The sequence below is a fragment of the Ptychodera flava genome, chromosome 8 (assembly GCF_041260155.1).
Source record: "Ptychodera flava strain L36383 chromosome 8, AS_Pfla_20210202, whole genome shotgun sequence".
NCBI classification, from domain to species: domain Eukaryota; kingdom Metazoa; phylum Hemichordata; class Enteropneusta; family Ptychoderidae; genus Ptychodera; species Ptychodera flava.
In genome coordinates, this window is record NC_091935.1 from 27,444,765 (window position 1) to 27,467,918 (window position 23,154).

Here is a 23,154-nt window from a genome sequence, read left to right on the forward strand (position 1 = left end):
AATCATTGAAAATATGTAAACTTTACAGGAACCCTTTACCCGAGGAGAGTGATGAAAGTAGCATCCTTTTTATTGCAGCTGTTCGTGACATCACATCCGAGAAAGGTTGGAACACCAAATACCTTGAAATATCAGACGACCAGGATGTCTACGAAGATTTTCGAGAGCACTTCTTCGTCAACAGACCGACGGACTTCATACCGAAAGAGTATCCGCCATTATGGGATCATTTTCTTGTTTCCAGCAACACTCCAGACTTCAGTGACCTGAGGAATGTGTTACGCCTTAGCCAAGAGGAGGTCAGGAGAATGGGTCATCAAGGACACGACTTAATTGTTCAATGCACGTATGATCAACAGGAATGCAGTGTAACGTACGTAAGATGTTCTGGATGTACATTTCTCAGTTAACAGTGTTCATCTCTTCGTTGCAATGTACTCGTCTTTTGGGGCTGTTCTTATAATTCCGATAAAGCTCAATTCACTTGCATTGACTGTGAGTGTTTTAGTTATCGATTTATTTTGCTATAACCTACATCTCGCCATTGAATTGAGGTTTTAGCATATTCAAGCACGACAGTCCTGGGGAGTTCAGTGGACATTTAAAAAAATGCGTACATATAACACTTACACATTTTGTTCATTAAACACTTCCAGAGATTTCCATCAATTCCAAAATGATGTGTATGGAAATTGCTACACTTTCAACCACGGGAAAAACGGTTCTGTCCTGCGGAAGGCATCAAACACAGGATCCGAATTCGGTAATGTTGGATTGTTGAGTACAAGTGTTGAAATGAATTGACAAAAAGTGCGCAGCTGTAGGGCATAGAAATTCTCGATGTTTGTGCACGAATCAGTGACTAACCATAAAGTATGTTTTTCAAAATATATTTCAAAGGACAAAACTTGTTGTAACCTTAACTTTGTTAAACTCCTCACGGGGCCGGGGGGGGGGGGTGGAAGTTGGTAGCACTTGTGGATCAAAAAGTTGGTGATATTATGTTTTTATTTTATCCATGACTGTTGATTTTAATTGAAAAATATGCTTTTATTCCTTTATCAGGTTTGAAACTCACCTTATATACCGAACAAGACGAATACGTAAGCATATTTGGACAAGAAGCCGGTGTAAGAATTGTCGTACACGACCAACATACTACGCCCTTTCCGGAGGACGAGGGTATCGACGCAAAGACTGGAACAGCAACATCAGTCATCATTAAAAAGGTAAGACTCTATTTTGCATTTCGTATCTACTTCACTAAGGCATACAGATACGTCAAATTTCTTTGACCCTGACAATATTTTCTGTAACTTTCATGGTATTTTAGAGTGACTTGTGATAAAAGTATACATCTGTTATTTAATTTGCCGATTAACATTATCTGAACCATTTTTGGAGAATAGAGTGTTCAAATTTGTCAACAGTATTGTGCCCGAAAGCGGAAAATTGAAAAATTAGAAATCACCCAAAAAACATGTGACTTTCAAAATCAAAAGTAGATGAGCTTAAAATTGTTTTTACACCAACATTACTACAATATCGTGTTCTCCAAAATGAGTTCGAGAATTAATCCCTAGTACAATTAATCTCAATCTTTTAAAAAGAAAACGTCAAACGGCAGACCAAAAGGTTGTCCACATTAAGAAGTCTGTGGGGCCCTTCTCAACCGGTTTAATGCTGTTCAAGATCATCGGATAAAAGGAGTGTACGAGTTTCGAAGAAAACCTTTTTTGAGAAGCTTCTATTGTTATAGACTGAAAGATTCAGTCGCGTGCGGGCGCTCCGGCGCACTGCGACCTACGACCTGCGACCTACGACCCTTTTTTGGTAAAGGGTCGTAGGTCGCAGTGCGCCGGAGCGCCCGCACGCGACTGAATCTTTCAGGCTTCTATTGTTATGGCGCTTGTAACTGTGACTGTGACAAACATACCAATTTTGCTCCGATTTTGACGACAACACACCTTCACTATATATTTGACAAAAACAGTTTTCCGCATTTGTTTGGGTTTCAATGAATAAAGATGCAGCTTCCATACAATGTCGAGTACTGACAAATATTGTATCTGTCCTCTCTGCTTCGTTAGCGACAAGAACATAGAATGGACAAACCTCATGGCAACTGTACAAACCAAACTCATGTGGACTCGGGGGCTTTTTTCTACTCCATATCGGTGAGTATGCATTATATATATTCTGTTCCAACAAGCATTACTTGTAACAGACCAGGAAGGAGTCAGTACTATCCCGGATGTTAATGTTAATTCCCGTCGATTTTCTACTGTTACTGTATTTGACGACAATGCACTGCGTACCTCCTCGACATGAATGTTAATCTTTAATTTGATGGGCTATCAAGGATTCGTATGAAATCCTTGGTCGTTGACGAAATGTTTGTGGACTATTAGATGTACTCTAGCTGGTACGATTTTAAATCTTTCTAACTTCCTGAAGTGAAGAATCGGGCAAGCCCCAAAATAACTCACGAAATATCTCTACATTCTTTTGAAAGCACATACTGAAAACTCGTGGATTTTTGCTGTTAATTTGGCTGCCGTCTCTTCTGCTTGCACAAGCGCCCCAATTGCTGATGTTGTTTTGAGTACTGCCACTGAATTAAAAAAATCATTATTTGAACAGGCGGTATGCTCAATTTTGAATGTTATAGCTGTTCATGCTGGGAAATCGTTGAGCCAAGTTGTACTATATTGAATGAATCAGAGTAAAATCAAACGGATGTACAACATGTATACATAGTGAAGGCACGTCATCGACATTGCCATGGGTGGGGATTGTTCAGTTGCCCTTTTATACGGAATCGGATACGAGATGAACCAAACATCATAGTGTTTTGTCCATCCAATATTGTTCAGTGTTAATATTTGTATCATCTATGGAGTTATATTTTTTTTTCTTGTGTCGTAATGTCTTACTTTTATTTTTTCAAATCGGTTGCTTCATTCAAGGCTTGCCAAAGAGATTGCTTGTACAGAGAGACGTTTAAAAAGTGTGGATGTGTCCCTGTTTCCTATCTAAGCAAACCATATTGTGACGTTCTCAACAAAACTCAAGGTAGGAACATGACAAAAAGTAATATTTTAAGACTTGACAAGATAGTTGACAGGATTACATGGCTGTGGCCAACGATTCGAATTTTGTATCGAAAGGATCACATTTGTGATGTTTCACAGCAAATTCACCATGAACGCAAATTTCGTTAAAGGGGGGAGGGGGGCTGACGTCGGAACTATCCTCAAAAGTCATATGGGACAATACGACCAAAACAGAAACTGTATCCAAGGTACGTTGGCGAAAGCAAAAACCTCTTTGCCGTGTGTACATGATAAAATTTAAATGATGTTGACGTGATGCATCCGGATACCTTGCGTTAGATAGATTTGTTGAAGTCGCACAGGCACAGTTCAAACAAGTCTCCTGTACATGTTTTGTGATAAATAGATCAATTTATAATGGATGAACAAAAGTAAATACCTTTCAAGTTAGTTTGTAAACAATTTGCGCTCAGACCAACAGACTATCCGACCAACAAATCGGTAAGTTTCCAATAGGTGTTTTACTTACATCAAATGTCATTTGGTTGTACATTATACAAGTGGATAAATTTGTCATTTTCAGACGCATGTGTTCAGTTGATCAACTTCTTTTACCAGAATGCCAAACTTCAATGTGATTGTCGACAACGTTGCAGGTGAGTAGTGCCCAGTGCATGCGTGTATGTGTAAGGTGGAATGTGCCTTGCGGACAGATATTTAGAATCTCAGACTTTTAAAATACTGTTTTAGTCTACCCCTTGTGTGGGCTCATTTTGAAGCTGATTGAGGAACTACAATTTTCGCCGTCTCAGTTTCATGAAAATCAAAAATTTAATTTTCCCCCATAGAGTTGACACATGGGTATCAAATTTTGCACAGTGATCCCTGATTTTTATTTTTTTATTTCGAAAGGGAGAGGTTTAAAGTTCTGTTACTGAGCAATTTCGATGCGCCAACTATTTTTTTCATTTGCGATCATTTAGAGTGACTAGTTATCCCATACGCATGTCTGTACTGCTGCATACTGGTGACATTACCGTAAAAAGATATGTGAGGTAAACGCCGAGTTATAAACGTTAAAAGTCACTTGTCTTGTTTATTACATACACTTTTAAGTCCGCAGTAAGTGTAAAGGCCGCTCCACAAAGCACCTTTCACTGAAAAAGAAACAAAATTTTCGCGTCCAACATATGTCAAAAAGATGAGTAAGTGTTATATCGATTTGACCGTAAGTACTGCCTATACAAAGGAAGTTTTAACCTCCACAAATGTAATAATCTCCACAAATGTAATATCAACCACAATTGTAGTAAAATCAACCACAAATGTAATAAAATAGTCAACCGTTAATGTAACAACCCGCAACCACAAATGTAATAAACAAATTAACCATAAATGTAATAAAACTCAACCATAAATGTAATAACTTGAACTTGCATATGTGATCATTTGTTTATCAATGCCCTGAGTAAATAATAACTTTAATAAGACTATGGTAATGTTATTGCATACTTTCCTGAAACTAGGTTTCCTTTCCGAAACACAGAATAGAATACCTTGAGAACGCTATCAGAAAACGAAGAAGTACTGATCAAACCGTTAGATAATGGAAGTGGAACAGCAGTTCTAGACACTGATAATTACATAATAAGGAAGCGTCAAAATAACTCGTCAACCAGTGATACCACACAAAGTTTATGACAGATGACTCAGAACAAATAACAGGGAAATATAAAACCTTATAACAGAAACTTATGACACAAAACATGTTGACGAGAACATATATTTCAATCTAGTAAAAAACAAGACAGTAGAACAAAATTAGACATCCTGACATCCCTTGTGAAGGAACAAACTTCAAGTTGGACAACATAGGAATACAAACAATCTATCGATTATTCCACACAATTTATCCACTGAAGACGAATTTGAGGCGATCGATTAAGAAAGTACGGGAATTTTCGAAAAAAAACGGCGTTAAAGGATCGTAGTGTTATGCAGTCTTCCCCACTCTGGAGTAGAGACTGCACTGACGTTCAGATTACAGCTGTGTCTAGCCATGGCCAATCAGTTCTGTACATAAAATAGGGAAACGTAAAATACACTTTCAAATATGCAGAACACACTAAACGCAAACAATTAGAGAAATGAATAATGTGTGGAGTTGCTTTCCTTATTACATAGATCAATATTTAAGGGCTAATTCCTCAATTGCAACGAAAAAATAGATTTATTACATTTATGGTTGATAAGTATTAAATTTATGGGTGTTTTTTATTACAATTATGGTTACCATTTATTACATTTGTGGTTGGTGTTTTTATTACATTTATGGTTGATTTTTGTTACATTTATGGGCGATATTACATTTAGGGTGCATTTTATTACAATTGTGGTTGATATTACATTTGTGGAGATTATTACATTTGTGGAGGTTACAGAAGTGAGTTTCAATGCAATTCTCTTTGAAATTCATAGTTTGCACAGAGTGCTTCCTAGTTAACGTGAAGACGGGAGGCGGGAGACGGGTACTGCCGCTGTACCCCAATTTGGAATCCCCCTTTCGTCTCGAGGAGAACTTTGGCCATTGAAATTTTGACATAATGTAGACTTTCACCCCTGTTTAACCTTAAACACAGTTTTTATCTTTATGTCGAGTTTGGTCGCCTGTGTTCGGATGATAATGTAGACTTTTGACCCCAGATTTCACGGAAATCCGAAATCTCAGTTTGCGCTTTGATGTTCGAACTGTCCAAGGTACATCTGTATCAAAATCTGGGATGGACGTCCCTTCCGGGGACGGGGCGACGTAATATTATATAGGGCTCAGCCCTTGGTGTCGCGCCAGGGGTTAAGATTGGCAATGTTATTTGTATTGATTCATGATAAACTGTAATTGTTACTTCATAAACGTTTATATGACAACTATGCCCAGTTTCCCTCTGATGAAAGCAGTTCACGTACTTACACGACGTCAAAACTTGCAGCAGGGCAGGTATAGATTTTCTGTAGCGTGTAAAAATTTTGGACAAAAATTGGCAATTTTACAATGATAACAGCCTATTGCGTTAAGCAAGGGACGTATTATGCAATAATTATCATTGCAATGGTAACCGCACTGCCCACCTTCCACTTGCAAGGTGAAAACTATAGCGTTCCGTCTAAAAACTTGCAATTTTGAATCTAATTATTGAACACAGGGGGCGCTCTTCTATAATTCAATCCCAGCATTCTTTGCGTATGCCCCCGTTCATATGCACGACAGTTTTCTCCGTTTATCTATATCAACGATACTTTGTATCAGCGACAAGGTGTATAATAACATTTACTGGCTAATAAAAGAGGTATATTTTATAAAAGGCATGTTATATCATAGTAATTTGTTTCGTATTTGTTTATTTACGAGTACTCAAAAAAAACAAACATGGCGGCGCCCATCATGAGAAAGAAGGGTACACTTCCGGTTACTCGCATAGTATATTATGAATAAGCGCATGCGTAGTCAGTAAGCCGCTGGCGCGACTATTACATTTTCTTGCTTGGAGCATGCTTCTGTAAATATCTGTCACACAATTCTTTTTACCTGTTGGGCATGGTGTGTGATATATCGATACGGTTTCCTAATATTGGTTTTTGCATTTTGAGCAGGGCGTATGTGATATATCGATTACTAGCCAATACCAGCTGTTTTCTTGTTCGTTAGACACTCGACTTAGTCTCGTAACTGACGCAGCACAAGTGACAGTCACGCTAGTACGACACAGAAACAAATGACATAGGGCAATAAACTCTGATTAACATCATTTTAAATTAAAAATGCAGTGGAAAAAGGAATTACAAATAATTCATCTATAACAGTTGTGGAATAGTTTCAAAAATTTCAAATGCTGTGCGTGCAGTACGAGCAAATATACTATTCTTTGTTATCGGTGTTTTGATTCTTCAGGAGTTTCACTAGCAAATGAATATGACACTGAAACCAAATATAATGGTTTCTTTTCAGCATAACAGAGTATACGAAGATGATGTCACTCACATCGTGGCCGTCGAGTTCTTACTCTGTAAGTCTGAGTTTTTTTTAAGAGTGAACGGACGGCTTAAAGGACCATGATGCTTTAAAAAGAGAGATGAAAGTAGCATTTATAATCCTAGCTTAAAGCTCCACTAGCTGTAACTCTTGAAATTTGTTGACCTCAAAATATCTTCCTATTCTATCCTGGTTGTCTCTGAATTCTACCGTCTGAAGGGATATGGGCTTTTACTGCATTAGGAAACCATTCCTTTGTGAAATATTCGACAATTAAATTCAAATTTTAACGGTCATCTTGATTTCCCGCCATTTTCAAATATTGGTAATATTGCAAAGGAAACAGAACATACAATCTCACAGTTGAAAATATTCAACCCTGTGCATTACATTTGACTATTCTGTGCAGTTATTGTGAAGATTTCAGTGAAGATATGCACAGTATCCACGGTTTTTGCTTTTTCGCATGGGGCTGCGATTTAATGAGTGGGCACAAATTTAATCGCATTGTAATCTTTGTCTTGTTTAAAATTGCATATTACAGTCCCAGCAGGCAATTAATAGTAAGTGTATACGCATAACTAAATTAGTATATTCTCACAAACTTATTTTAGTTTGAATGTAAAATCATAAAAATAATGCTAAAAGATACAGCTATTGGGGCTTTAAACTTTAACACTCGACAAAGGTCCTGATAATAATCTTAACAATCTTTTCACCTGACTAGCCACGTTTGATCAGTAGCTTACTGGCTGTGAATCCCAAGATAAGATCCATCATGACGTCAGATGATGCAATAAGGTAATAATTCCTTTAGAACTGATCACCACTCTTGATAATACATTGCAGTATTCAGTATTCGGTGTGTGCGTGCGTGTGCATATACGTATGTAAGCATCTATTATGTAACTATGTGTATCTTATATATATTTAATTTAATTTAATTCTATGACATACAAAGATATATTTAGTATGTATATCTTTGTATGTCATAGAATTAAATTCGTGCACTTCATGTGTTCACTTGTAATTGTTTATGTATGTATGCTTTTAGAGTTCACATTCAATGCAGTTGGCCAAAGTAATGGCTGTAAATTCAGCGACCGTCAAAAACTGCCGATTGGGCTTAAAACTGTAGTTTCATTCTTATTAACAAATCAAAAGAATGTACAGACATCCGTTTATTCAAAAATACATTCATTTTAGAACTTGAGCAAATATAGATTGTTACTTCGTCATTTTAGTAAGAACCTGGCACGGGTGAAAATATACTACGAATCACTGAATCTTGAACGGATATCAGAAGTTAAAGATTACCCGGTAGGTTTAACTTCTCATGTAGACGGAATAAAATAAGCTATTGCAAGTATAAGTGTATATATAGTCAACGTTCCATGCAACAAGATCCTTTCCACGACAAAGTAGTAAACTTAGAAAGAAAGAATGGTACAATATTTCTCATCAAGGGATATTGTGGCAGACAAGTATTCGTGGCTTGAATCCTTGTTGACATTGAAAGTTACATTTCTGGTAAAAATGAGCAATTGCGAAAATGTTGACTGCGAAAATGTTGACTTAACCTTCCTTGCGTAGGTGGCTTTTCTAACTAGATTCGCGTGAAGGTGAGCATATTTAAAATAGCGGAGTGAATAAAAATGCCCTGTGCTGCTTTCGGAATCTAAAATTGCAGTTTTTTGCAGTGGTCAGGACTTTCATCTATTAGGTAACTGTTGAGGATTGGAAGTATCAAAGATATATGCTTGTCAAAGTATTCATGTTATTATTGTGATTACAAAACCTTTGGTTTAGTTTGCGCAAGGGGAAAATATTGAATTAAGGTGTTTTAATCTTTCTTTAGAAAAACAAAAACAAATTATGACTTCCGAACAATGACATGATGGAACGCCCTATTTATCAATTTATTCCGTTCAAATAAAGATTAATTTACGTTACTGATTAGGAAATGGACTTGACAACAGTTGTTCAGTTGAAAACAACCAATCCAGCTCGACCCCTACACTAATAATTAGATATTAAAGCCCCACCAGCTGTAACTCTTGAAATTTGTTGACCTCAAAATATCTTCCTATTCCCTCCTGGGTTTTTAGTGCATTAGGAAACCATTCCTTTGTGAAACATTTGACAAGTAAATTGAAATTTTAACTGTCATTTTGATTTCCCACTATTTTCAAAAATTGGTAATATTACAAAAGAAACAGAACATAAAAAGTCAGAGTGGGAAACACTCACCCCTATCCATTACATTGGGCTACTCTATGCAGGAGATTTCCGTGCAGATATGCTCACTATCCACGGTTTTTGTTTTTTCCATTGGGAAAATCTTTATCTTGTTCAAAATTTGTTGTACAGTCCCAGCGTGCAGTAAATAATAAGTGTATACACACACCTAAATTAGTATATTCTTACAAACTAACTTTAGCTTGAAAGTAAAATCATAAAAAGATACAACTAGTGAGGCTTTAATAAATCATACAAAAATGGCTGATTCTCTATACAAATGGACAGTATGTGTGTTTTATGATATTTTTGGTTTGGTTTATTACCATGAAAAGTAGTAGTACACTTCACAAGTTATAACAGGCAAATACAAAATTTACATTTCAGTGATAATGTGGAGCCAGAAAATATAGCTGTTCGCTAGTCGAGTCTGGCCCATTTACAAAATTTAAATTACTTAGGTAAACACGTACGCTGTTATATAAAGAGTTCTACAAGCATTATTTTATATTTATATGATACAAGTTCGATATCAGAGCGAGGTATTCCTGAAAATTCTTACACAATGATGTGACGACTATTGTGATTTAACTAGTTCACTGTATAGACAATTTGAACTCTCGTTTGAACTGGTCTCTTCAAGCGATTTGTCTGATATTTTGCAGAATTATATTCCATAATTTTGCACCGGCAAACTTGATGGTAGATTGTCCAGTGACACGTTATCTCTTGCCTACTACGATCATTAAATTCTTTCTGGTATTGTATTTGTGAAAAATTAGTGTATAAAGATTGTGAAACGAACAAGGATTGTAAGATGAGAATTAGTTGATTTACAAATGAGATTATTTCATATGCATTTTCAATTTATTTTTCCTGAAAGTAACCTACTGTTGCATAGTTGCTTGATCGCAGCTCGTTGTTGAAGTAGGGGAACTCGTTGTTTGACGTTGAGAAAGTGATTTAAAGCGGGCACAGCACCAGACTATGCCTAGATTGAAATATCCATTTTTATGTAAGCAGAGGAAAACAAAACATTGAAAATTGACATTTCAAGCTATTTTCAAAACACGTTCTTAATTTGCCGGATACACTTTGTCTTGCAGGACAGTCAACTCATGGCGGACGTAGGGGGCGCACTTGGTTTGTGGATCGGCCTGTCGATAATCACGGTGGTTGAATTTCTCGAGTTCCTTTTAGACGTAATCTCGAAGGGAACTACTAAGAAGGAAAGAAAAACGGGCTATTCTAACCCCCAAAATCAGACCAGCACACTGTAGTCTGGGATATGCTTTTATGATATAGAACTCATAAACCATATCCGCAAAAGAGTCTGGAAAATTTCGTGAGCTGATATCGCTAGTGTGGTGTTAACCAGTTTTGTTATAATTTTACAAATCACTCGAACTTCAAAAACGCTAAAACCATTTGAGTTCCAACTTTATAGAAGTGTTTTACATTGAATTAGCACGACACTCTATATATATATATATATATATATATATATATATATATATATATATATATATATATATATATATATATATATATATATATATATATATATATATATATATATATATATATATATATATATATATATATATATATATATATATATATATATATATATACTTTCTTTATAAACAACACTGCTAATGTAGTTGTGTCTGAATGTATTTCATTCAAAAATTGCACGATTAAATTGAGAGAAGCCGGTAGTAATTAAAGTTAGCTGATCTAATTTGGATTCTCACAGGTGAAACCTACTTATTATCAATAATTAAGGCAAATGCTGATTTCATAATTGACGCGGCACGCCGTATTCGTGAGCAATATCGGCATACATAGACATAGAGGGATAAAAAATCTTATGAAGATAGACATTCAGTTTTACCATGTGTTAATTATTTATACAAGACTACTCGACAAATCGTAATAGCACATTCGTTAGTCAAAAGCTGATCAGCCATTCATTTCATGTTTCAAATGGTGAGAAATTTTGAAGATAAGATCGATGCATCGACTTGTGAAATTTCGAAACGTACGAATTTATGCCTGCTGCCGATGGTGGCGCCATCTACACAGAAAATTAAATGTGACGTCGCTGTATGTTTAGATCAGAAAACTTGTAGGTAAGCGATGCGCAAAATACCGGCACATTGGTACAGTACTTGATTGATAGCAATTAATCCTAATGGTCCCTGAAGATCTATCAATCATGGAGGTTTAGCGATTGTATTCAGGAAAAATTTTGGGAAGAAAATTGGAAAACTAATTGTTTGTGGTAAAGAAATTGTTAAATTGAAAAAAAATTATTATTCACTTTGTGAATATATATATTCACAAATATTTAAGCAATTTTCACAGCACTGGATGTTGATAAGTCTGTAAGTATGCTTTATCAGGCAGCAAACTCACACACCCTGCTTAAAAATAACATATTAGATGATCAAATAATAATATAAAGAGCTCTCCGTTCACCCTTTTTGATAACTGACTTCTTGATTACTTTCCCAATATATGGGGTATACTGGCTGTTGAAGTCCGAGTGACACACACTCACAGACAGACGACAGCCAGACAGAACGACATTAGTCTAAGTGTGAGAACAAGTGAGCTAAAACGGAGTACGAATGACCTAGATACGCACATGCCATGATGACCAATAATTTGGGTATCTATCACTCCAATGGCAGGAGTTGCTAGTACGGTAAGATTTATAGTATGACATCAGTCATAATGATATATTTCATTGTTTTTTCAACCTGATTTTCAACCTGAACGCTTCGACTACTGTCCGTTCAAAGAAATATTTTTTTCTATTTTTGGTAGATTCAAAAACGTAATTCCTTGGCTGAAGAGTTTTTAAACCCTCAGCTCGATTTCGATGATGAGGAATTATGCCATTGGGAACCAAAACACAATAAGACGAAAATATTTACCGTTTTTCACGTAGTAACACAAATGACAACAAATGATCATTACTCCGAGTATGACGTGGCAATTTCCGCAAAGCAATTTGCCTTGTCGTACACTGAATTTTCTTTTGTTACTTGTTGGTCAAATGTCACGATTTTTACCCAGTATTATAGTATTTATCATTTTGCCCGTTTTTTCTTGTGTGAATTAGAATCAAACTTGTGAAAGTTTGACTTTTAAATTACATTTTACCGATGGCTTGACTTTCACTCGTCACGTCCTGTATTTGCCCCTTTATTTACTGAGTTCGGCACTTGTTCATGTCATGTTCACCCATCATATTTTTCCGAATAGTCCCTTCTCGAGTAAAACACCCCACCACACGTGCTGATATTAATTTGCGACTGAACAGTCAAAGAGTGAAGCCTATTAAAAAATTCGGACCTGTTACTTTCTTTAAAATTTTTTTACATATATATATATATATATATATATATATATATATATATATATATATATATTATATATATATATATATATATATATATATATATATATATACTTTTGAGTGGCAATACATATACTTCCGGGTAAACATCTATTGAAGTTTAGAAAGGAAGTGACTCTGCAATGGCACGTACTCTTTCCCATCAATCCAACCAAGATTAATGGCTCATTCTGTGGTGACCTCCCCATTTCCCTTTATAGAGGTCCAACTTCGCCATAGAAAAACAAATTTACGCGGGATAAACCATGGTGGTGAAAGGGTTAAAAGGACGTGTATTTGCGCTTATGTGAACCTGTGCTCGACGACAGCTGGGTTTTATCAGTAATCAGTCGTCCAATTATCCGAAAGTGTCATACACAAGCTTGATTTGGGCGGAGAAGGGCGCAAATACACAGGCTTAAGAAACTTAGAATCTGAATTGCATTCTCAGTATTCTAAGATTTCAAAGATATCGATAACAAACAGAAACTTATGAAAAAATTATTATATCTTACCAGATAGAAAAAAATGGGTCAAAGCATTTCAATTCAAGTGAATTTGATAGACATTTTTGCTTTCGTTGATAAAGTCGTGACAGCATGGTAAAGGAGTAACCTGTATTCATTTATGATCATTCTCCCCTCGGAATTGATTACACTTTTGATCAAACTTTTCGTCTGAGAACTTCAAACCATTCTCTTTCGAAATTAAAAATCAAAATCGGGTGTCACCGTGCAAAGTTCAGTGATCGAGAGACAAATTACCAAATATTTACTGACATTTGAAATTCAAAGTCGCAGTCATCCCTCTTTTTTAACTCTATCGGGACAAACATGAATTTTTCGATTTTCACCAAAAGTATCAGTGAAAACCCCAACAAGTGGTAAACCAGAAAAAAGTATCGTAAAAGTTTTTAGAGTGATATGTGATATGGAGATGTAGGTATTCTTTCGTGAAAATATTCAGGAAATAATTGACTATGTGTGAATTGACTCTAGTGCAATGGTAGTTTGTTGAGCCGAAAGTTTCGAGTGAAAACGACAAAGATTGACAGCTTCTAATATTGCATTGTGTAGATCTTTTGCAGTTTAAACAATTTTAATGTATTCACTCTCACGTTTTCGCTGTGGAAATAAAAATTCCCTTGTGTGCACAGGGTGCCTTTACGGATTCGATTCTCGAATATGAAACTTAGTAAAATGTGTTTATACAGGGACTATATGATGTCAACTATACAGAGAGAAAACCACATATAAAAGTATTGAAATAACACGACTTATACGGAACCAAATAATCTCTATTCTAATGTAATCCCCAATAGTCTACCTCACAGACAAAAACCATCTCACACGTCAATACAGTTGACGTGACGCCATTAAAAATGACCGTCTCCGACTCAAATTTTCAAATCTAAATTGATCTAGAAGGAAATTCTGAACGATCAATCTTACGTAGCTGGTGTTCCGGTACAGTAGTCCATTAATACCGGAGAATCAAAAAATCACGCCCGATTTTTTCGTGTTCCAAGACTAACAGACGGTGGAATATTTTGGGTTGACAGCGGAAGACCGTCCGCGACCACGGCATGCCACCACGATATGTGAATTGGGAGAAGATTGTGACGGAACAGGCTGACTGTGTTCCGTACCATCAAGCTCCTGCACAAGCGATGTCCGACAGATACAGCGAGGCCCGGCCCCGCCCAGTAAGAAACTAGTACCCCAATCTCACTTTTGGCGCCAACCCCAAAACGTAAAAAAATCAGCTAAGCCATCAGTGCTTTGTTGTCATTGTAAAACCACGCGTGTTGTAAAACCATATTTGTTAAAAGTTAGAGGTGCAGTTGGCCAGATATATATAGTCCGCATTTAAAATATTTACATAGTTTTTATTGATCACTTAAAAATTCTACATGTTAAAGAGTAAACATAGCAGGTAGTATAAAGTTTACAATAATATTTGTTCTTCCTGACGAAGGTTGACCGGGCCGGCCGGTATATAAAGGTCAGTCTAGCTTTGAACAAATATTAGTAGACCATATAAATAATTAACATTTTTGTGATTTTCCTGTAAACAAGCTTATCGTTCGACAAACACTCCTCAGTCTTTGAGAGTATCTGCTGTAAGAAAAAAAAAGTGAAACGAAAAATATTAAATCTCAACATTTCAGCTTATCGCGGGCAGTGTCCGAGATAAGCATTTGAAATTGTAAGACATCCTTCAAGGAGAACAAAAATCAGAATATTTTAATTAAGTGATACGACAAAATATGAAATGAAAGTACAGAAAATTGAGGCAACGGACGAATACTGAGGATGTGACTTCGAACAGAAAGGTCTCATAAAAGTTTCACCGCGCGTGAAACGAAAACAGTTGACTTTGTGCTTTTCATAAACTCTACCTTTATGTTAAGATTTGACTCGAATTTCAACAGTTTTCACAGCAATCACATTTTGACATATTTTTACACTCACTACAAAATTATTCACCTCTACAAGACCCTCTGACCCCCTTTGCAAACATGAGGTATACGTCGGTCGTAGCTGCGAACCATAGCCCTATGACTCCCTCAGGTGTATTGTGTCGGTCAATGGGGTCGACACAACACTGTGGAGGGAGCGTTGCTGTGAACGACAAGTCTATGTCATGTGTCAGTATAGACGACAGGGCTGTGCTAGTGCCATGAAACATGTCAATGTGTACATAGGTGTGTGACAGAAATTATTTTCTAGCTGTTTGTATTATGTACATGACTGTACATAGTTTTTGTGCATATAGACCGGTAGTGTTGATTTGTATATGCCCCAATAAGCTTTCATTTCCTAGAACGCTAAGGACTCAGACTTAACAGACCCTGTAACACTTTGCCATGATTGAATAGTGAATAAATACAGTTCTTATTGACACGTACGTTTTACACCTGCGGCTGAAGAAATGGATGGGCATCATGCAAAGTTTTGCTCAGACTTTCCTCAGCGACACTGGCACCTCTTCATTCAGCCTTACAATGCAAGAATGAAGATCAGGGCCCACCATGATAAATGTGAAATAAATGGCCTAATATTTACTGATCGATATTGAAATTCAAAATGGCGTCCGCTACTCTGTTAACTTAGTAGGGAAAATACAACTTTGATTTTCACTAAACTCAGACTGCGAAAACTTAGGCCATTTGAATAAAATCATTTGTTTACCGTCCTCGGATTTTTGAAAAACCTACCAGCTGGCCTACCCTGGGAAAATAACAAACAGAGAGAAAAAACACAAGTGTATTAACAAAAGCTCATATTTTTTATTTGGTTTCTTTGGGAAAAATAGTATTTTTATTTGTAATAGTGTTAACATTGTATTTGTTTTCTTAATTTTCTCTGAAAACCTACCAGCACGCGGACGGCAAACAAAGGATTTTATTTAAAGCGCCTTACTCGCAAAGCTTAAAAATGAGCCCCAACGAGCGGTAGATCCGAAAAGTATAATTTTGAGAGTCCGAACATCTGTGCCCGATGTGCATTTTACCTTTATACACCTATCACTTCCGTTTCCTTAGCATACATCTATCATCCATGCCTTTGCAAAACATTGATACTGTACTGATAACATCCATACGGTGTTACCGGGAGAGAGATAACTCAAACTCCAGTAGGAGAATGTTTTCCGATCACTGCTATCAAGCAATATTTCATTGTATTTTATAGCATTTTAAAACTTTGTTAATCGTTTGGTGTTCGTCAGAATGTATTACATGTACTACACTTATCAAAGTCTTTATTGTAATAAAGCATATCCATCACAACTGATACCATCAGTGAGTGTATCCGTAATGGGGAAAATGAACCAGACACAGAAGACAGATGACAGCCAAACGAAAAAAGTTAAAGTAGAAGCGTGGAAAACTCTCGCATAAATCATATTTAAAGTAAGTCCAGAACGAAACAGATGATTTATTGTGATTTATTTTCTCCAATGTGTTAAGACTGATTCACACGTTCCCTATTTAGTCCATTTGGCTTGCATCTTGGTTCAAGGATATTGGGAATGTATATTGTTTGATTTTTTTACAATCACGAGCAGTACTCATGCCTTGCTTCTTAACTTCATAGCTTGCCAGCTTGTCAGATCAATGCTCCCCATCACATCCTCGGCCCCCTCCCCGATAATCTGGATAACACATAATTTTGTTACACAGTGCCTGTACAATGTCGGGTGTACATGTTCGGGAACGATATACTCTTTACTCGTAAATAAGGCTTAGAAAAAAAATTTGCTGTTCCGATTACCCAACCTACCCTATTTTTACCTGTCGAACCTAAACGTTTTTAGACGTAAACACAGAAGTAAAAAGAGAAAGAAAAAGCCATAAAATCACGCATTCACTGCTTAGCATTTGATTTTTGCTTGAACGAGGATGTCTTTTATGGTTTTATTCCTTTATACGTATGATACGTTTTTCTGGACAGTGTTTGATCGCCCTGAAACCCCCCCCCCCCCCCCCATCCAAAAAAATGCATACTTAAAAATAAAAAATATTTTTGGAAAAATTTCCATCCGACCTACCTACCCTATTTTGGAAAACCGTGTTATCGGAACAGCACAATTTATCTTTTTTGGCCTAAAATAAAATGCCCTCTCAATCTAGAGCGTTTTAAGGTGGACAACAACTCACAATAAAAAGTGTCGTCATTATTATCGTTATTATGTTGGCACATGTTGCAGAGAGAATTTGTCAAGAAAAAAGTATGAGGGAAACATGGCATATAAACCGACCTATACTTTCTGATCTACACTGCACTGAAATTATTTCACCCTTTGATTTGATTCGACTTGTATTACTTCTCATTAGATTTGAATTTGCTCGCTTAACACCTCGTTTCCTCCGACGCCCCAGGCTGTAAACCATGACGGCATTCCTGACATCTGTATACGTTCACAACAGTGAAAATTACCCATCTTGAACTGCCTTGACCGCTGTATTGTTTATCTTGAGACATACTCGCTACGGAGCGCTCTCTCACTACAGCGGGCTTCTGTACCCATCATTATCGTGTGACATTTGTTATGACTTATTAATATAAGATGACATATACGCGTCGTGTATAAATTTCATCGGATTCAACATTTAGGGATGACTCATCGACGGAAATCTAATAGTCCAAAGAATGCGTTCAATAGAGTTCTGTAATTTGTGCTCTGGAAAATGAGAAATCTCGTAAAGCCGAACGTGAGGCTTAGTCGGCTTGTAGACATCCATTGTTTCACTCTCAAGGGATCGACCGTCAGAGATGAAGGGGTAAAATGGAAAAGAAACGTCCGCAGAGTGATTGTCTTTCAAAGTTCATTTGCTGTTACTGATATTCTTGCTCTGTTCCCTACACCTCGCTGAAATACCAAATATCCCACTACACTAGTCTACGTAGCCTGTATTAATGCAATGACTCGTGTAATTGTTGACAAGTGAATTCAAGTCCGGACTTAAATTCAATTTTCAGGGTAATAATGGCGTCTGCATTCATAGTGGCTGATAAGCTAAATACTGTGTATTCCACCATGCTTTGGGATTAATTCTAACAGGCAACTGCAGTAGTACACAGAATAGGAATACCAAAAGAAAAAACGTCAATGCTCATTGACTTCGAAGAAAGAAAAAAGGAGGGACAGAGTCTGAAATTCGTACAGAGTGTTGAATTTTTGGAGAAAAGTATACATTCCCGGCATTCCTGTTAGACTCTACCTGCTCCAAAGGAAATGTCAAATCTTGGAAGGCGGAAATATATAATGCTCTAAGCGCAACGTATCGAAATTGAGTTATGCAAAGTGTACATATAAGGTAATATGATATCGTTACAGTATATAAAAAACCGAAAATATTCGTGTATCTCGGATCGTACATTATATGGACAGGGTAGATTACATTCCCTTATTCTTCTCTCAAGGTCGAACGGTCTATCCCTGATCTGATAAGCTTGGCCAAAAAAGGAAGTATATTCCTTCGAGCTGAAGAAGACATTATTGCAATTATATTCGAATGTATATTTATATTTCCATTCTATCATCTGCGTCAAATTTCTGACGACTACAGTCGGCAGTCGGTCGGGAAATTCGAAATCACGTGTTTTTTTCCTGTGCATGGGCGGTACAGTATCGCACCCGTGAAAGACGACAGCGATCTAGTGATTTTGGTTGCAGAACCTGGCCATTATAGAAAACCACGACTAACATTTACACGTGATTTACATAACAATATTTTTTTTTTCGGAAACGTCGGGTGCATTTATTTGAATGATTACGCGTCACACATCATTTAGTTATGACGATCCTCTTAAAATTAAACTGTTGGCTAATTTTGGTGGAATTTATGCAATCCCAGGCTATCAGAAACCGTGTCAGAGTTAGCTGTTGAACGGGACCATAGACTCTCGAGAAAAGGTTTTCTCGGGGGTCTATGACGGGACAATCTTTCTGCCATACCGTAACAAGTCGCGTCATTTTAGTTTTACAACCTTTGTAAATGGTGTTTGTAAAAAGCTTACAGTAAGGTCATCACACACACGCAAACTTTCTTTCTCAATATTGAGAATATTGAAACTCGGCTCCTCCACTAAAAGCGTAGTTTGAGGTTCGTGCCGAGAAAAAAGCAATTTTTCACAAGTCTCCTAGAATGAAAAAGAAGAAGGATTGTATGAGAGAGAGAGAGAGAGAGAGAGAGAGAGAGAGAGAGAGAGAGAGAGAGAGAGACTTTTTTAGGTTGTACAGTGACACGAAGATCTGAAGCCCGTGTAGGCTTTAATACTCAGTCCAAAATACTACACCGTCCGCTCACACGGTACGGGTCCATACTTCGACTGCAGTCTCCAAGCACGGTCCCTCCACAAGTGCTCCAAGTCTCCCTGATTTCGGGGAACATCCAGCTGCCCGGTGAAGAGACCTTGGCAAGCGAAGATGAAAAAAAATGGGTACGGCGGCGGCTCAGATGATATTTGTTTAATCGTTACAGCATGCAGTAATAACTCACGCGTCACGTAACTCGGTTTGTTTGAGTTTGGCGCCCCCAAGCCTCGGCCTAGCGCAAGTGCAGACACTGACAGGCAAGAACTGCAGAACTGACTGTGATATGTGCACTTAGGCGTACATTCACGATTATTGCATATAGCAGCGCTGGTGAAAAACTTTATTGTCGAAAGCGATCGTCAGTTGCACTGAGAATTTGCGGAATAAAAGAACTTTCGAAGTAGCTTATAAAGGGGACTTGATTACTTTTCTGAATGCACTCCAGCCGCATAGGGGAAGAATAGGAGAAGACCTTGTTTTGTACGAGGTTGCAATTAATTTGCATATGAATCCTAATTTACATAGGAATGAGTTTAGCTGGGAAACAAGTTTAGCGAGTGGGACACTTGATACTCCACGGGTGCACACAGCCATTCAAAGACGTACATCGCGCTCAAAAACGCAAGGTTTTATACCGCTGAACGGTCGCCTCTACCTCTGTGTGTGACTAGCAGGGTATGTTTGATCTATCGAGGATGACATGGAGATTATTTTGGCGGTGTCGAGGACAGCGTTGGCTTCTGGTTCTCCTATTCTGGGGTAAGTTATTCCACTATGGATGTGCGCCGCTTGATAGTGCACGCAAAGAAAACGACATGATACGACCCAGTAACTGATTTTGACAGCTCCGAGTCTCATCTGCTGTTCGCGTTTTACAATTTTTACTTGTTTACGCTCGCAGACCAGAGCAAATTCACTGGTTTATCAACGAGATGGCGTTTGTATGTCCAAAAAAACACCGAGCTACGGTGACGTATAGTTGGAGGAATGGATCGATGGAGTGAAATGGGAGACATCGTCTCTGTAGTGAAAGTTTGAGACATGCTGAGCTTTAGTTCAATGATAAACAGTGTAGGGCCTCGTTTCTCCTCAGACCGTCGACACCGCATTGGTAACTGAACTGGCGATAACAGTTGTCGGCAGTTCTCACTGACTGCATGTGTTTCAAATCGTGTAGATGAATTCTGACAAGCTCTCCCATCACGGTCCAAAGAGAAATTCCTATCCTTGCGAGCGGTAACAGTTTTCGGTGCCTATTTTGTAACAATACCGGGCAAGTCTATTTGGCTAGAGCGTGAACGCCTATTGTGCGGTTACTCTCATTGTCTAGCGTATTTCACCCCGAACTGTCAAAACTTTCCACCGCACAGCGTGAACTTGATAAACGACCCCGTCTAATTGTTTTCAAGTTGCATATTTGAATGCATTGCCCAACTTTTACGCGAGCGCTGTGAAAAACAAATGCAGACGGAGACACTGATCGTAGGGCCGTGGAAAGAGAAACTGTATCTAGATTCATGGAGGTAGCTACCTCCATGCTAGATTGTATAACGGTTTCAGAACTTCACTTTCGGAACAGGGTTGCAATGCTAAACTCCGACGCGAGCTCGTCGCATAACTGCATCACTGTAACGACAAATCAGGGGTGATTATTTAAACAGATGCAAAATCACAACCTTTAAAATACTTTTAAATAAATTTTAGTCGATATTTTTTTCTCAATTCCTGCAGGTAGTAAAGCTATACCTCGCAAATAAGAATGTTTTTTTTTGCATTTAATTTTTTTCCATTAATGTTTTTCAACAATATTGTAACTATTAGTCACGATTTTGTTGCCATGTGTCACTAGAAACACTGTGACGAAGGCAATTCATACTAAGCAGCCTGTGTGAACATTTGAGTATTGGCATTCCCCAGCAATTGTCACGTTTATCTGATGAAAACTATTGTTTTACAGTTTTGCATCTAAAGTAACATGAACACATCAGAAGCAGGGATACCTTAGTCAGATACTTTTTCAGCTGGATGAAGTGGTAACACTGTCCAAAGAAGAGAATTAAAAATTTATTCTGGTATAGTATTGTATTATAGCTTCAGGCTGTGATTACGATGTCCATTTTCTTTGAAGAACTCCTATGAGGGTATAACAGAGCATTCAAATGCGGAGTAAGCCGTCGCATTGCACACTTCAAGAGAAGGGGGGGATTAAATCCCTACTGGAGAGCAGAAATGGGAAGAGGGGAAAGCAAAGGCAGGGTTGTTTTCCATAACTTGAAGCCAATCCTCATCAGGGTATGCATGAGTGGCTCTTTGAATGTGCAAAAAAGTTTCTAATGAGCACAACAGAGGGAGCAATAATGGGCTGGAGTGGGTATGATCAATGTGATAAAAGAGTCCGGACAAGCATATTTCCATGAGAATGCCCCATTGCTTAGCATCTGATTACCTCAGCTTGGCTGCTTCTCCATCCCTTCGAACAGTGGCCAGGTGAAAAGATATGCCCAAATGCTATTCAGAGACAACTTGTTTACTTATTGCGTTGTTCTTGCTGTGAGTGTTCCAAATGACCCCTGTCTTTGTGTGTCAGCACTACTCTCGCGGGATTTTGAAATCTGTGATGCCTTGTTGAGCTAGATTCAATGTCATCCTTACGGCTGTTCATCGGTACCCCCTCTCTTTCCCATATCCATATTTGCTGACACAGATTCTTGTAAATACATTATTTTTGATTTGTCCTGTTTCATGTTAATGGTCTGGTATTTGATTGATTAGAAAACACTATCATCTGTCGCAAAAAGAAAGAAAGAAAAAAGGTTTACGTGTGCTGCCCCCAAGCTATCCAATTACTCATACATGTAACCGTAATTTGCATACCCCCATTTCATGCTCACTGTAAAGCAACATTGTTGTCGAGTTGCGAAACTTCGGACCGCTTAAATTGTAAAAATACGTGAAGCCGTGAAAAAAGAGCTCTGTGCAAAGTCTTGCTGTCTTTTGTCGTTAAAAAAAAGGCATTCTGGAGTTTATGTGGGGGCTGTAGTAAATCAGCTCCAGTCATGTATTGTAAAAAGGGGAAACACAAAGAGTTGTATTGATGTATGAAGAATGGCAAAAACAAAGCCAGAAAGGGCAGACAATCAAAATGGCTACATCTGAAGGATTACCATGAACAGGATGTCATTAGTCACAGACTAGTTTTCGGAATAAAAAAACGTGAGGATTACACAAGAGCATTTTTCGAGCTCCACAATTGCCACATCACTGGGCATGTATTCAGAGATTTCGCACATCTGTCAAAAGTGTGTAAATACGCTCGCAAGAAGAATGGTGAGATTGTCCTGGTTGTTTACAAGGAGGAGCAGAGAGTTGGGAGGGGGGGGTGTTATAGTGTGCAACGTTGTGACACCACCGAGATCAGTAAAGGAATTAACAAAAGCTTTGCAAAGTATGGCTATTATGCACAGTTATGTTGACTGTTGTTTGTACCAGCGCTGCTAACTGCGGCCAGTTGGACCATTGTACCACAAATGCCAATTACCTTCGTGGCAGACTTCAAAACAATAGCGCCAACAATTTTTCAGTTTCGTAATGGCTGCTGC

The 23,154-nt window shown here is 37.7% G+C and overlaps 2 protein-coding genes across 2 annotated transcripts in view; both read left to right on the forward strand.

Moving 5' to 3' along the window:
* The window catches only part of LOC139138055 (uncharacterized), a 43,185-nt gene extending 32,373 nt beyond the window's left edge, over positions 1-10,812 (forward strand). Inside the window, exons 16-25 of the mRNA XM_070706277.1 lie at positions 79-373; positions 657-763; positions 1,066-1,229; positions 2,091-2,177; positions 2,970-3,075; positions 3,640-3,712; positions 7,060-7,117; positions 7,811-7,884; positions 8,328-8,403; positions 10,428-10,812. Coding sequence (XP_070562378.1) covers positions 79-373; positions 657-763; positions 1,066-1,229; positions 2,091-2,177; positions 2,970-3,075; positions 3,640-3,712; positions 7,060-7,117; positions 7,811-7,884; positions 8,328-8,403; positions 10,428-10,601 — 1,214 coding nt within the window. The 3' untranslated portion in view covers positions 10,602-10,812. The remainder of the gene's footprint in view (positions 1-78; positions 374-656; positions 764-1,065; positions 1,230-2,090; positions 2,178-2,969; positions 3,076-3,639; positions 3,713-7,059; positions 7,118-7,810; positions 7,885-8,327; positions 8,404-10,427) is intronic.
* Positions 10,813-20,084: 9,272 nt separating this feature from the next.
* Positions 20,085-23,154, forward strand: part of LOC139138931 (inactive tyrosine-protein kinase transmembrane receptor ROR1-like) — an 80,113-nt gene continuing 77,043 nt past the window's right edge. Inside the window, exon 1 of the mRNA XM_070707554.1 lies at positions 20,085-20,314. The gene's annotated coding sequence lies outside the window, so the exon portion shown is untranslated. The remainder of the gene's footprint in view (positions 20,315-23,154) is intronic.